This window comes from Agelaius phoeniceus, chromosome 3, assembly GCF_051311805.1.
Source record: "Agelaius phoeniceus isolate bAgePho1 chromosome 3, bAgePho1.hap1, whole genome shotgun sequence".
Taxonomy (NCBI): domain Eukaryota; kingdom Metazoa; phylum Chordata; class Aves; order Passeriformes; family Icteridae; genus Agelaius; species Agelaius phoeniceus.
Window position 1 is genome coordinate 31,320,391 of NC_135267.1, and position 16,172 is coordinate 31,336,562.

At 36.8% G+C, this 16,172-nt stretch overlaps 1 protein-coding gene across 3 annotated transcripts in view; it reads right to left on the bottom strand.

Moving 5' to 3' along the window:
- Nucleotides 1-16,172, bottom strand: part of FBXO25 (F-box protein 25) — a 30,812-nt gene that overhangs the window by 2,575 nt on the left and 12,065 nt on the right. Inside the window, exons 5-10 of one of the 3 annotated variants that reach the window (XM_054629061.2) lie at nt 14,072-14,164; nt 10,517-10,610; nt 9,607-9,791; nt 7,545-7,727; nt 5,221-5,364; nt 1,149-1,175 (exon numbers count right to left, since the gene is read on the bottom strand). In XM_054629061.2, coding sequence (XP_054485036.1) covers nt 1,149-1,175; nt 5,221-5,364; nt 7,545-7,727; nt 9,607-9,791; nt 10,517-10,610; nt 14,072-14,164 — 726 coding nt within the window. The remainder of the gene's footprint in view (nt 1-1,148; nt 1,176-5,220; nt 5,365-7,544; nt 7,728-9,606; nt 9,792-10,516; nt 10,611-14,071; nt 14,165-16,172) is intronic. The other 2 variants (XM_077175015.1, XM_077175016.1) reach the window with 2 other exon arrangements.

The window sequence follows — 16,172 nt, forward strand, 5'->3', positions numbered from 1 at the left end:
ATTATCTTCTCTACCCATTGCCATGTCAATGTCATGTCATTACTTTCCTAGTTTCCAGAAAAAAGCACCAGCAGAATTATAATTCTGGGAAACAAGGTAGAGTTTATCCTCTTTCTTATTTGTACTCCTGAATATTTTAAACTGAGTTTGTAACATGCTGCTTTCTCTGCACATCATTATAAAAGCATTTTTGAAAGTTCTACCCAGTTGGGAAATACAGGTGCAACAAAAATCTCAGAGATCAGTTACTGGTGTTTTTAGTTATTGAAAACAAAGTAAGTTTTACAGTGAAAAAAGTGATGAGGACTGAAAAAAAGAATCACAACTTTCTTGTAATTATGAGTACTCCTCATTTCAAGAGAAATACATTTTCATGGGAATAATAAACTAAATAATAGATAAAAACACTCAAAGTGTTAAAATGATTGGATTTCAAAGTTTCAAAGCTAAAGCAGACTTCTTTCAAAGTAAGAAGAGAATTCCCCAGGAGAAGTGTTTACTGGCTAATGTAGTTGTTTTCCTCAAGATCTAGCATAGCTAGACATTAAGAAGTTCTGTAAAAGTATTTTCACCATTTCTTCTTCCAGAAGGCAACAATATAATTGCTTCCCTTGACTATCTCAAGTCACATGCAGCCTGTTTTGGGGAATTTCTTTTCACAGAAATTCTCCATAAAAGTAAATACGACTACAGCATTCCAAGTGCAATAAAATCAATTTTAGTACCTTGGTATGAAAGTTATCTGAGGTGCATGTTACTCTTCAGATTTAAGTACTGAATTAAATACATCAGGGAATGCAGAAAACAGTTTATAATAACACTGAGTGCAGAGAAATCTATTTCTTAGCAAAATCTGTCTGATCCCACTGACATCTATGCTCATTAGAAATTGAATTATGGCTCCTAGTTGAAATGGCATTAAGAGGGAATATGGCAATAATAAAAGACAAAATGATGAAAACCTGAGATGAGAAGTCATCACTACCTTTATCTAAAAGGGAACAAGAAACAAACTATTCCTGCTGCTGAACTGATGTGCAGAAAGAAAAATCAAATCAAAGAGCAACAGACAATTAGAAAGGAACACATTATTCACTTTGACATTATGGAACAGTCAGCAATGAAAACAGATGAGACACAAGAAATACCTGGAGTAACAAAGCAAGGTGGTAGTCCTTTGAAATCGTGAAGAAGGAAGCAGGAAGGAGAGCCATAAAGTAAAAGAAGCAGAGTTAAGGTTTATTTAAGCAAAGGTTGATAAGCCATTTAGAAAAAGTCTTTTATTCTTGTGGCAAATCACAAGCAGCTTTGTGGGAACCAAAATCAGCACAAGCTGCAAGAAGACTAAAACTAAGTGTTATGCAAAGTGATTACACTGTTTTCATAAAGTCCTGGAAACTGAAAGAAGAAAAGATATTTCACAGCTTCTGTGGCCATGTCTGAGATAATTGAAAAGTATTACTAAGTAAGCTCAGGAAAATAAAAGAACCTGCCACAATTGCAATGGTGCCTAGTGGAACAGAGGAAATAGTATACATGAAAGCACTCAGAGGTATCACACAATAATTAGTCATTACTTTTGCACTATTGAAATTTTGTGGTTTTTTTCAGTTTCATCACGGACAAATCCTTTAGCAAGAAGTCATTTTGAAAACAGATGTTCAATATGAAAATGTTGCTATGACTCCCTCCTAACACAGGAGAGTACAAAAGTCACTGTACTTCCAACAAAGAACTTAGGAGACTTCTACGTGCTATATGTACATTGACTTTGGTTACAGATTTTAGACAAGTAAAGGAATACAAATGCCTCTTCCTGAAAAACTCCTAAAGACTTGTTAAAAACCCACTATGATTATTATATGTATACTGAAAAAGTCATTTCCCTACTTCATCAGTTCAATAGGTAATTCAATTCAGCAACCATCAGTCCCTTCTTTTGCAAGGCCTTCTCTGAAAAGAACACAAAACAGAAGGCTCCAAGAATTTACTGGGAGTAGCCCTCGCACATTGTCAGCAATTACATTATATTATTAATTTCATAAATTGCTGAAAATTCTTCTCATCACAAGCTAGGCCTGTGCTTTTGGGCTATTTGAGACCCTTGTCTCAAATAGAAACTCCTACCTCCCAGCACACTTACTCAAAACTACAATTTACTTGCATCAAGGATGGCCCTTAGTGTAAATAATTCCCCTAAGTAGTCTCATGCTTATGCACCACTTCTGTCTCCAAAAACAATTTATGGAGAGCAGGCACGTTCCTTGCTAGCACAACTGAGTTAAGAGAAATTAATCATTCCTAGACTTCATGCCCTGATTGCTTTAGCTCTTTTTTCTCTGCAACTATTCCAATGTTTTGCTTTGCTCTTTAATGAAGGAAGAAAAATAAAAATAGATCCCTTATGAAGAAAAGTTCAGCTCTGCGTGAAGTTCTTCTGAATGACCTTGGAAACAAAAGTTGCCTGACTTCTCAATTATACCATTAAATGAAGAAACAAAATTTTTAGATATTATCAGCTATCTCAAGAATACAGGGCTTCCACTTCTTTCAAGATTCAAACACTTGTTACTTTTCCTCTGCAGTAATTGTGATTTCTCTTTTAAAATTTGGATTTGGTGGTAGCGTTTTTGTTGTTTTTTTGCTTTGTTTATTTTGGATTTTTCTGGCCATGCATTAGAGATATAATTGTATGTCAAGCACTCATATACCCATATTTAATTTAACAATCTTTCTAATCAAGGATAATACTGAAGTTTGAATAAATTTTCAAAGCCTGACAAAAGTTCTGATTAAGGAGTATTTTCACCTAGAACAGGATTTATCTAGAATTAATAAAGTAGCTCCTGTCCCTTTGCCCCTCACCCCTGCTTTATTTCTCACCTCTCTTTAGCAAGCTTGGGAAAGGATACAGACACAAGTGTCTGAAAAAAAAGGCAGCACTATTTTTTTCCCCATATATTGAGTGACCAGCACTACTTGACCCACACTGCCCTGTAAAAAGCAGGACGGTATTTCAGATGAAAAATTCACTTGTCCCTGCCAATAAGGGTGCCAATTATGCATAAACCAATTCATTTAACAATCCACTTCAGCCTGATCATCATTTATTTTAAGACAGAGACAAGGCTGAGATGCCAAGACTAGAGAAATGTAGGCTCACAGAATGATCAGGCTGAGAGGCACTCAGGAGGTCTCTAGCCCAGCCTCCTGCTCAAAGCAGGCTAAGCTGGGAGATCAGACCAAGCTGCTCTGAGCTTCATCCAGTCAGTTCCTGAACATATCCAAGGATGGAAACTGCATCAGCTCTGTGCTCAAACTGTTCCCTTGCTTGGCTGTCCTCAGGGCAGGCTCTTATGTCCCCCTGAAGCAGTCTTCTCCACCACTCCTCACATAGCCAGTCCTCCAGCTCCCTGATTATATGACCCTCACCTGAACTTCACCCAGCTTATCAGTATCTCCCTTCTGCTGGGGGCCTCATGGCTGCAGCATCCCAGATGGTCTAATGAGTGCTGCATGAAAAGGGATAATGGCTTTCCTCAACCTGCTGACTGTGCTCTTGTTGAAACAGCTGATCCCAAACACCTGCTCCAATATTTTTGTGCAGAAGCACACAACCAATCTATAACTGCACTGCCACTACAAGAGCTGCCCGAATCTCCACGATGAGGCAGCACTGGAATGGTGATTTAGGAGGTACTGCTCATCAGTCCAAAGTACCTTTAGAACTTCCTGTGCTGTGTTTCAAAGAATTTAGAAGTTCAAAATGAACCCTATTATTCCAGCAGTACATTGGAACATGTGTCTTGTCACCTTGACTACTATAACCTACTACTGGAACACAACTGCAACCTGCACAGGTTCACTGCCTCCTACTGTCCCACCATCTCCAAAGTTAAACATTTAATTCCAAACACATTCAAAGTAATTCCTAATATTAGATACTTGTACTTTTCTATTATACTAAGATCAAAATGAGAGAAATTTAGTGTGGAAAGCATTAACTCTACACAGTGATGGCAGGCAATCCAGAGAAATCTGATACCACAAATGCCCACCTAAATGCACCTGTGTACTTACCTTTGAAATTTCCCCTTTCAGAGAGAGGATTTATCTTACATATTGAGCTACATGCTAAAGATTTAGTCCACTGTAATGAAAGCTCTTAGTCATTCTTGACACAGATCCTTCAGAAAATGCCCAGGCTTTTCACAGTAGAAGCCAATTCTGGCTACCTGCTTTCCTATTATTAATTTTGCAAAGCATTTACTACCTGGAAGGACTCCCATGATATCAAAAATACTCAACTTCAAGATCACATCATTAAGGAACACACTATTTCTAGCAGCATTTAGCTTATCCTGTTAAACAGCCTAGGTTTTTTGAAGGAAAATTAAAAAGCCTCACACTGATATACAACTTCTCATAAAAATCACAGAAAGATGACACAAGAGCAACTAATTTATGTTAATTAGAATATGAGTAATATGAGTATTTTCCAAGATTTCTCAAACATTTCTTGTCCTTTGCTGTCCACTTGACACTACCCATATCTGATCTTTCAGCTGTAAAATTAAGGAAGCCTCACTAACTAGAAGGCTCTGTTACAGTGCAACACAGAGTAAAAGCAGGATTAGGTAATAACACACATTAAAGAAGAGAATGCCCTACTGAAATTAAAACCATCCTGTAAGACAATATATGCTTCATGGCAAACCTCAAAACCAGGGTAAAACACACTCTGGATGAAGTTTTAAACATTCCTCCAAGCTTCATATGGGACAGAAGCAAAAATATAAAAATACAGCAATGCATTTTTCTACACCAATGTGTAGGAAAACATGTAGTAATTATTTCTCATTAGACATGTATTGATTACCATGGCATTATTAAAAACACTAACTTCAGACTAGTCCCTCACAATTTTCCATAAGATCAAATTAATAGAAGTAGACAGAGTAACTCTTTCCACATGGCACTTTTCATTGCAATTCTAAGTATTGAGGTTATCAGATACCAAGAAATAAGAAGCCAAGCTTAAAAACAACTTTAGAATTTAACAGAGATATTATATGGAAGTTTTATATATTATTTTGAAGTTAGATATTATCCAATCACCTTTCACATGAGAAAGCTGATAAGATGACCATATTTTTCCTTGCAGATGATCACCAGTAGCTGTTTGAACTTATTTCTGATTATCTGTTCCAAAGCTCTTACCTTCCAAAACAGAATACTACAGTGTCGACAGAAATGCAAGGTGTCCCCGTACTGTTCCTTTATTGGGTAATATTTCTGAAGTGCAAAGTACATCAGCTTCCAGTCAATGTGACCTTTCTCTGATGGAATCAAATGCCTACAGAACTAGACATAAAATTAATATCTTCCTTTAAAATTGTTGTAGTCAATTCAGGCAAAGGACATAGGAAGGTGGGGGGAAGGTAGTTAAACTGAAGTTTTGTAACTAGAATTCTTTGAAGTCAATATTATGACATCATACATCTCTGCAAAGCAGTGACAGATCTGGCCACAAAAAAGATGGAAGGCAAAGACTAAAAATAGGAGAGTGCATATTTGCCAAGAAAAACTAGGCCATACACAGCTGATCTAATTCTACTGTCTCAAAATTATTCTAATTATAGTCAAGAAGCATTTAACAAAACAGTATTTAGAGCTGTAAGCAATTAATTTTATCCTTTTAAAAAACCCAAACCACTCAGAAATGAGATTTAAAAACATGATTGTGCATTACAGAGGGTGGTTTTCTGTTAAAGCATTATGAATTCAAATAAAGCTTTTTCTTTAATTTTAAAGCATATACATGTTTATTTTTCCCATTTGGTTGTGATCTTTCTAGAAGGACAGCAACAATTAGTGATTGATGTACTTCTTGAGGACTTTATCTGCATGTAAAGATTAGCTGCTGCACTACAGCTATTCCTCCCCAGCTTGAGAGACAGACAAGGTTTATTAAGTATGTATTATAAAAGACTTCTGTTCCACTCAGTGTGGATTAATGCTAATACATTGAAGGCTTTCTTCATTCAGAAGACAATTCCTGAATGGGGAGAGAATAGAAATGCCTGATTTCAGCTACACTTTATTTTGTTTCATAATGGCTCTCATTTTTTTTCCAAAAATGCTCTTCAGATATCAATTATGTTTTCATGGTTGTTTCAATGGCTCAACAAACACACTGCAGGGGACAGAAGAAACTAACCTCATGTGATTCTGTTGCTTATTAGGCCAGTACACTTTTAAGGAGAAGAAGCAGAATTTGATATGGGAATATCATTAAATAATAACTTAGTAAGAAATTGAATGTGAACATTCAGGAACACACTGGAAACACTGTGTACAAGAGTACTTTATGGGGCACAGGGACACTGAATTACACTGAAACACTTCAGGATCTTTCTCCCTGCATTACCCTAGTATAAGAAGTTCCTCTCTAACCAGTTTTGTCACTGTTCAATAGAGCTTACCTCATCTACCCTCAAAATCCACTCAACTGCTACACAAGCTTAAATTTGTTATCCTTGTAACTTCACCTTGAATTCTTCTAGGCTACTCCTGAAGATGGGTTTTCAGTTTGCTTCTGTCTATTTTCTTCCACAGTTAATTCTAAAACCTTTCATCTCACACACAAAAAAAAAAATCTTATTTGGGTCAATGCTGCATGAGTTAATTGAGCTTCAGTTCTGTCTTCCCCATTACATTAATACTTAATCTGGTAGTCACCAAGCAACTTCAACCTGCCAGATTGAAGAAGGGGCACTTTGGCTTCCTCCAGTACAGAATGTACTAGAATTCAGAAGTTCTTCCTCCAGCTCTGATGAGGTACCTTCCACTTTCTTAGGTTTATTTTCACATAGTCTGATTTTTTCCCAGCATTTATTAATGTCAAAGAAAAAGACAGTTCTGAAGTCATTCCTAGATTAATTTAATGCTCTTTATGAGGAAGTGACAGGAAACTACTGGTTCTCTTTCTTTTATTAATTTCAAAGCATTTGTTCTTATCTTCTTAGCAAAGATTCAAGTTGGCTTCTCCAGAATTTTCATGTAGCTTAAAAGTTTGCGAAACCTGTCTGCCTACCTTAGTTGGTAAAGCAAGCTCTATTTCAGAAGAACACTTTAGAGATTTCCTCTATAACACTGGCTAGGCAGTTTTTTAAAAAGCCCATCTTGCAATCATTGTGCAGTAATCGTGAGTATTCTCTGTACTTGGGGCTGGATTCCTCCTAAATATTGCATTCAGTATGTCTGTGAGTTTAAGATAACTACTGGGCTGTTTCCTTGCATTCACTTTCAAAAATAATTCATCCACTTTCAAAAATAATGCAAGGAAACAGCCCAGTAGTTATCCTAAACTCACAGACATACTGAATTGAACATTTAGGAGGAATCAAGCCCCAAATACAGAGAATACTCACAATTACTGCACAAAATGATACACTTTTATCTCAAAAAGGGCAAGTTTATGCTCCCTTATTACTATATGATATCAAAAAAGCTACATTTATACAAATAACAGAGTTTATTACCTGCTTTTCTGCAAAATGGTACTGGCAGAGTTTTTTCCACAACTGTCTGTCTTCACTAAGCATGTACAAAGTTGGGGTCACTTGACCCAGAGTGATAATGTCCCAGCCATCAGAGAACCTGTATAAGATGTTATTCAGCATATGGAGAGGGAGATCGCTAAGTGTAAGTCCATTGTTGACTTGCTGGAAATAAGAGTTGAAGACTTTTAGCTACAAAAACATGACAGTATAAAGTACAAATAAGATTCTTTACTTTACAGGCATCTTAGGCCTTAGTTTAGTTTTTTTCAGATCATTGAGTAAAATCTATGGTTACTGCTTGTCTACAATTATTCTCTAATTGCTGTTGAAAATTTAAATTAATGTACAGAAGAAGCAACAAACTGTAAGCTTTATAATTCATAGCTTTCCTACTGTTAAAATAAACATATCCTTAACCCATTATTTAAATTTCAAATAATTTTTGAAACAGTTCTCTCAAAATAATATTATGCAGTCTTGAAAACTCCCATCTAGTCAATTCCATCCATAGTGTGTTAAAGCTTTAACTATAAGAAAGTCATGAACCGATTATTTCTAACTTATTGGGTCCCTATAGTTTCTCAATTTTTATTAACAAACAAAACACATATCAACTTGCCTTAAGCCAACTAGAGTACAGAACAGAATATAGAATACAGGACTGAAGACCAGAGATACAAAATGAAAGCATTTTGGATGTTAGAGGCAAGAGAGTGGAATAATTTCCAAAGTCTAGAGAAAGTTCCCCCTCATTTATAAATGAGACCTGCCGAGGTGAGAGATGAGAGCACTGAGAATGTTTTCATCAAGATTATACAGCTCTGTGAGCTGCAGTGGGGTAAGCAGCAGCACAGCTCCTACAGGACTGCAGCTGGAACCCACAGTGGCAGCTGGCAGAGGCCCAGCAGGCTGGAGGCCGTGCCCAGCTGGCAGGGAGGGAGCAGGGGCAGCTGCCAGCCCCAGGGAGCAGAGCTGCCCTGTCACAAGGTGGTGGCAGCACAGCAGCCCTGCACTCATGGGCTCACATTTCTGTCTGCTTCCTTCCCAGCCATTCACCTTGCTTATAGATCAGACTTTCCATGGAGTCATCTGGTCCAGGCACTGCTGGGGCAGCAGCATTCCTCCTCTGAGGGATGACTATGTGAGCACTACAGATGCAAGATTCCTCATGGAATCTTCAGCCAGTGTAAAACAGCTCCAAGGGAAGTGTCATGGAAGGGAACAAGTGCAGCAGTAGCTGCACTGTCTCAGAAGTGTCTGTACTGTGGTTGCCTGGTGCATGGAAACTGCTGAGACCAGGTTTCTCAGTTCTCCTTTCTATTCCAAGAGTAGCTGGTTTATTCAGATAACCAGCTCACACAGAAAGGACAATTTGAAAATTTCATAGCTGGAAGCCAATAGATACAACACTTGTATGATTTTATAGTGAGCAATATCTTACAGGATTTCTTCCAGGAGTAACCCAGTCAGATTAAAAAAGTTGCCTGCTTATCATCAGAAGTTTCCACCATAAAACCCTGGAACAGTGCATACCACATGCTTTGAACACAGTCACATGAGGAGAATCCAGATGCTGAAGTCATTATCTTTTTTTTTTTTTTACAAAAGCAACTGTGCTAATGAATAAATCTGTAAAATTGCTACTTGAGTTGATACACCTCCAAAATGTCTTTTAGATTTGTATTTCTTCAGTTGTAGAAAATTTATTTTGGAACTAAAAATTGGTTCTTTTTCCCCCATGTCTATCTGACAAACTAGAGACAATTTTTTTAAGACTTAAGTGGGAAAACCAATTCTATCTATATCTCTACTACAAAGCAGCAGTACAGACACTGTAGCAGTTTTCACCAGAGAAAAGCTACTAAAACATTAGAAAATTAAGTTGATGCCAGTGAGTTAATTTCACATTACTTCTTCATAAAACAAAACAAGTAAAACTGTATAAAATGTATTTAAAACTTGGTTCACTTAGAAATCCTCATGCAATATTCAACATAATTCTACTCCCCCAAATATTAATTAACATGATTTAATAATGTACCTTGTTCATCTGAAGATTTTTTAATTGTTGTTGCCACAGAAGGATAGTTTCTAATCGGCAAATCCAAATATTGATGTTGCCTACCAACACAGATTTTCCTACTCCCCTAATCAGTATACAGAGAGTAGAACTCAGATCCTGCAGAAGATCTTTGATCAATCGTGGATTATATTGGTCTTCCATAACTGGAAAACAAAACAAACCAAATACAATTTTGGTTGACAGAGTTAATCAAGCTAATAGCTCAAGCTAATCAACACTCCTTTTTTAGATTAATTAATTACAACTCCATTGTTTCTGTACAAATAACTGCCCTAATTCCCAATGACATTCATTGGTGCTGTTCCTTAGATACAAGATCAATAATGAACAATCTCACAGGCAAATTTGATGCAAAAATTCATGCTATGCATTTAATAAGCTTAATGCTAAACAGGTAGGTATAAATCCAGTTTCTTCAGTTCAAATCACACAGTATAACATCTTCATTAATGTGGTTACCAGAAAAAAATAAAAAAATCAATATAATGTAATGGCTTTTTCTTAAAATAATCAAAATGTATGTTTTTTGAGTCTCAGTACAACATGCAAACTGAAACCCAAAAATTTTATTAACCTAAAAGCTTCTGCATTTTGTGAAGAGTATAATTTAACCAATAGTTTTTGAATAGAATCTAAATGTCACATAATTTCACCAACCTGTTTCAATAGACTTCATTCAATAAGAGAATATAACTTATTGCAATCACAGGATGGGAAGTATGAAACCTGGCATAATTAAGAATGCCATTACTATGTCTTACAATGTAAAAATGGTAATAAGACTAACAACAACAACAAAAAAATCAGTTGATAGCTTAGTTACACCAATTAAATCTGAACCATTAGATTACAAATCTTTAGGTCTTACCCTTCTGCACAATTTTGTCCAAAATGTTAAAGTAGTTCTTCTGTGCTGCACCACTCAGTGAAGTTAACTGGGATTTTGCAATTAACTGCAAAAGCTATGACAAAAAATTTAAAGTCAGAAGAATGACAGAAGTAAAGGATGGTTTTAAACGCACATTTAGTGCATACGCTCACCTACAACAGCCTGAATTGGCATTTTGTAAAAATATAACTACAGATTTCATAAGACAAAGTAAGACATGTGGAAAGCTTTAAGCATTCCTACTGGCATCCCATGAACAATTTCTGAAGGATGCACACTTTCAAAATACTGAGCAAATGCTTATCTCTGGCAAAGCACATGACATACTTTATGAGCTGTAGGGAAATGACAGAGAAAGTCTGTTTTGGGGGCTCACAAATACAAATGTGAAATTGCATGTGGCTGGGTCCTGAAGTCCCTGACAGATCTGGTGGCCAGGAACATCCCTCTGAACTGATACCAGCTACCAGAATTACAGCTTCTGAGTGAAAGTGTCATACTGGTCAAACTGAAGTGTGATGGATTTAGTGCACTACTTTCTACTCATGGAGAGGAAATACCCTATTTTGCCTAAACTAGGCAAAACCAACTTCTGTATTAGACCAACATTCAGGTCCCTGGTAGAATGAACCACAGCAATCTAATAATGAGCAGTGTACAAACCATATCAGTAACTTTCTCTTAAGTATTATAGTAAGAATCTCCTAGCTGTCCACACATCTGTCTCTGAAACCACTGTGAGCAAACAAAGTGACAAGAATGGCAGCAATGGTTTAGGGCAAAATAATCACAACAGCTTAAGTTCTTGCCTCACATGAATGCCAAGCTATAGCTACTAGAGGCAGTCCTTGCTCCATTCTGGCACATTTGCTTTTACATTTCAGATTCAGTTATGTAGTTGATAAGAACCATTAGCTCTTCAACAAAAAATGTTCTCTTATTATGAGAGACTTTGATGTTGTGACACCATTGCAATGTTTAGAGGTGTGGCACTGAGCTTTGCAATTTGCACTTTATAACAATGAGTTCAGAACAACTGCTCTCAACACATTGGAAAGGGAAAGCATGGAGCAGAAAACAGCATTCCCTACAGAGTGTTCTGGTACAAGGTAGCACCAAGTGTTGGCACAGAGAATGAAAAAGACTAAGCTTGCCAAAAATTATATTGTATCTTCATTTCCCAAACACCAATTTGACACTTCACTCAACAATAATTTTCCTTGGGAGGGAGAAAGAATACACCTGTTCTGTCCCTGATTTAATAATGTTACTTCTGGCTCCTCTGCACCATCTCTGACAAAATATTATGTGCTATGAAAGAAAGAAATAATTGTCCTGATGTATTTAAATACAAGCAATCTAGTCTCAAAAACTGGATAGATAGATACCAGGATCTCTTTGTTGGCTTTTTCAAAGCCTATTAGCTTGATTAATAATTGAGAACATACCTAGAGGTCTCTGGCAGCCTGCCAGTTCAAGCAAGTAGGTACATTTCTCTTGATTAATTAAAAAAAAAATCAGTTATGTTGCTCAGTCTAAAGAGGAAATTAAAGAAACAAATTCCACCTGATTAATTGTAATGAAGATTCCAATTTCAGTGAAAGTTAATATGCAAGGATTAAGACAATTGTAGCAACAGCAAAGTAGCAGAGTACTAGGATCACACACTGATACATGCAGAGCCATGGCTTATGTTGTCTACTAGAGATTGTAACTTCGAATGATCTCTGTTTACTCAGAAACATTGGGACAAAACCCACCCACATCAAATTCAATGTATCAGAATTGAACAGCTACAAAGTTATCAATACACTACAGCACCAACAAATACAAAAAACTAACTGATCCTACCTTCTCCCCCTCACTACCTATCCTAAGAGTCCTGGGCAGACATCAATACTAATTTTTAATAACAAATGACATATCTTTAGTTAGTTGGAGAATCATCTTGATGGTCTGGGATCAAAGAAGAGCTAGGGTAGGGAGTGGTCTTTAAAAACAGTAAAAGTAGTTCTTGAGTTATACCTTGCTATCAACAAACAGCCACCATCTCAGGGGAACTGATGCAAAAACATGATCAAAGTTTTGTATTTGTAAAACAATTCTAAATTTTAAACATTCGAAATAAATTCTAAAACATTTAAAGGACTTTAAAAGTCTATCTACTATTTTAAATTCACTCAGATTTCTTAGGGCCTGCTATTAGCAGAATAATGGTTTGTATTGCAAAGCTAAATTTCTGAATTTTAAAGTACTGCTCCTTCCTCAAAGATCTTAAGCCTGGTTGACTAAACCAGCTTTTTATATTTCTTGGTCAACAGAAGAAAAACTGGTGAACATGCTTATGCTGGACTTTGCACCTTGTCTTGATCAACTGTTTTGGGCAACCCAGTTTAGGCACTGAAGCATCTAAAACAAATGCAAAATTCTAGATCTGCATTCCTTTTACCTGCTTGCTATTCAAGTGAGACACCCAAGGCTGACACCATTTATACCAAGTCACCTTTTTTAAGTGGTTTGGTTTTTCCTCTTCCTACTGTGTTCAAGGCTGAAAAGTCTTGGGAAGGATCAAGGCTCTTGATTCTGCTCCCAAAACAGCATTAGAAAGTAATGTTCTAAACCATAATACATACATATACCAAAACCCCCCAAACCCTGCAAGGGGAACAAACCAGGCAAGTACCATAACCACTAGCCTGGAAGCAAATCCTTTTTGATTTATTTCCACATCTCTTGTTTTTCTGAAAGTACAATACATTGCCTCATCTTCACAGGGATGGGTAGAATGTGTTTTCTCTACAAATAATCCACAGGCTAGTGGTAAGGCTGTTCTCCTGGTATGTTTGTTTAATTTTTATTTGTGTCTTTTCAAGTTCAGGATGCATTCCAAGAAATACAATATTTGTGAACAGCCCCACCACTGAACAGTCCACTCTAGTCCTGATATGACTCAGATTTTGAGCTTCTCTAGGAGCTGGGACAAGCACTTTACTACCTCAAGTTAGATAATAAAATAAACCTGGGGCTAGAACGAGATCAGTATCCCCAAAACAGGCATTTCCAAGTGGGCATCTGGTGAGACATTGAGGTAATTAAGGCTCCAGTCTAAAGTTATAAGGAATGTTAACAAAGATAAATGCATAGATACCTTGTCCTTGATTAAAAAAAACTGCAATGAATCACAGGACTGGTAAGAAGTTACAGAAGATACAGAAATAGCAGAATACTTATACATCAAGTATTGTTCTGGAAATTGTTATTTGAAACATATTTGAGATGCAGCAATGTATATTTAAGATTGATAACACTTTACTATTTTTGGTTGTATAGAAATTATTTTACCTTTAAAGAAAGTTCATTACCCAGACTGATGAACAACTGAAACTACCATTGATGTTTCCCTTTTAAATAACACAGCACACTGGCCATCACCATCCTCCTCAAGCTACAGGCTTTCAGACAGCCATATAGTGAGTTTTCACCAGAGAAAATTTACTCAATTTTTATAATATACATATAAAATAAAGAGCTTACTTTGACCACGTAATTGAACCTCCTGATGTCCTGAATCGCACTCGAAAAGTCCAAGCGGTTAAAGGCTTCTCCCAAGGTGCAATAGCCATGTCTCTGAGAAAGGGAAAAACACACTTTAAATGGAAGCAAACAAAGACAAAATTGAGCAAAGCATTCAGAAAAGCACTCTGACATGCAGCTGATGCTAATGGATACCATGCTCCCTGGAAATACAGTGCCTCTGGACTGAACAGTTATTTGTTCTACAAGAAATTAAATGAAACAAGATACGCTATTTGTAACTATCAGGTATGTAGGCAAGGCCTTTCAAATCATGCTAAATGTGTAATCTGGCATCACTGGTATTTGATTTCCCTGGGAATCTGCTCCACTCTTGCATGGCCACAATGCTGGCAACTCCTTCATGGCTACCACAGTCCCCATTTGCCCTGCACAAGGAAGGGCTTGCTTCTACAGCTGTCTGAGCCTATAATTATGAGAATTATCTGATTCACACTTGAGGGTGAGAACATAGCAAGTTGCTTCTGGGATCAGAAGGAAAAATGGTCTCAACATCCAGAATTTGTTTTCCAGGTACTAGAAGCTTAGGCACATTTTTTTTTAAGCACCAAGAGCAAAAGCAAGTACATTTTCCTTTGGTACTTCTCCACATCCTAATGTGAAAATGGAAGTTTCAGAGGCTGTTGAGAACCACTTAGGGTGGTAGAAGCAGCCCAAAATGACATGGGATTATGTAAACTCAGTACATTTACAGCCACAAAGCCACACTGGAGCCCAGGACCAAATATACTGAGGCTAGGAAAATCTCTGACTGATAAAAGAGTCTTGCAGACCAGTGTGCTATTATGGCTTTATTAGCCCAGGGAAGGAGGAAGATAAATAATTATTTAAAGTTCATTCCTAGACAGACTTCCTTGGTAAATTATGGGATGTTGACAAGTTTTGAAGTACAAATAATGTTCCTTTTTGTGACCCAGTGAATGCTTACCATGCATGTACCCCAGCAGAATGGGACAGTTAAGAATTCACTGCAGAGTGGTGATAACTACTGCCTGTTGGTTAATGACCAAATTCAGGATTGCACTGCTTGCTCATTCAGCTGATGTGCCTCAGACCCAAGCACACTGCACACTTCACAGTATGCACACCTTGCTTAGCTAATAGCAATGAATTAACACATACACTCAACAAAACTTTTGTTGAAATTTTTGAAATCGCTGAAATATTTGTGGCTGTTCTATGGCTAAACAGTTATCATTAGGTCATGCTTAAAACATTAACATAAGAGACATTTCCCTGAACAGACTGCTATGAAACTACAGCTCTATCTTTCCCAGGGTACCATCATGACAAAATTATTCAAAAAACATCTCCAATTTCATTTCAGCCATACTTGGTTTTGTTTTCTTTAATTTCAATGCTCTCCCATAGCATGTTTCACATGTTTCTTATCAAGACCTCACTATCTTGTCATTTTGCCCTAAAAACCAGTATCCAGCTTGGGAAGAAATGCTTCCTAGTTGTGAGACCATTATTTCAAAATCAAGAAAGATTATAACCTGTAAGAAAAACTAGAGCCTCCAAATTATGTTTTAGAATAGCTTCAATTGCTGCTCTGGATTTTTCAGTTCATGCATTCTTATTCCTTGCTACTTTTTCAACCTACTACTCTAAGCTTTTAAATTAATACAAATAATTACCTGAAAGATAAGTGCTTAATTCTAACCATCACTGGTTTGTTTTTTTTATACTAAAAACCCAAATAAACCTGAAAGATGAATGACCAAATATTAGAAGGTAACCAAAATATTTTGTCTGCTCTCTGAATGGAAAAGAAACAGAACATGTCACTAGTACACCAACTTCTGCACAAGTAGGGAAAAAATAATCCCTTTATATATGGGTTATTAAGGAGACCAATGCATTATTTTAGGCTATTTGTATTTTGGCCTCAATGTACTTTTGAAACATCAGCTTAACCTCATCATTCAAATCACCACAATAACTGGTGACAGATTGTTGTCCCCCTGCTCTTTCTCACCCTAATTTAAGACAGCACAAAGGGAAAAAGCATGCTTGAGACTTTTGCAGACCAATCTAA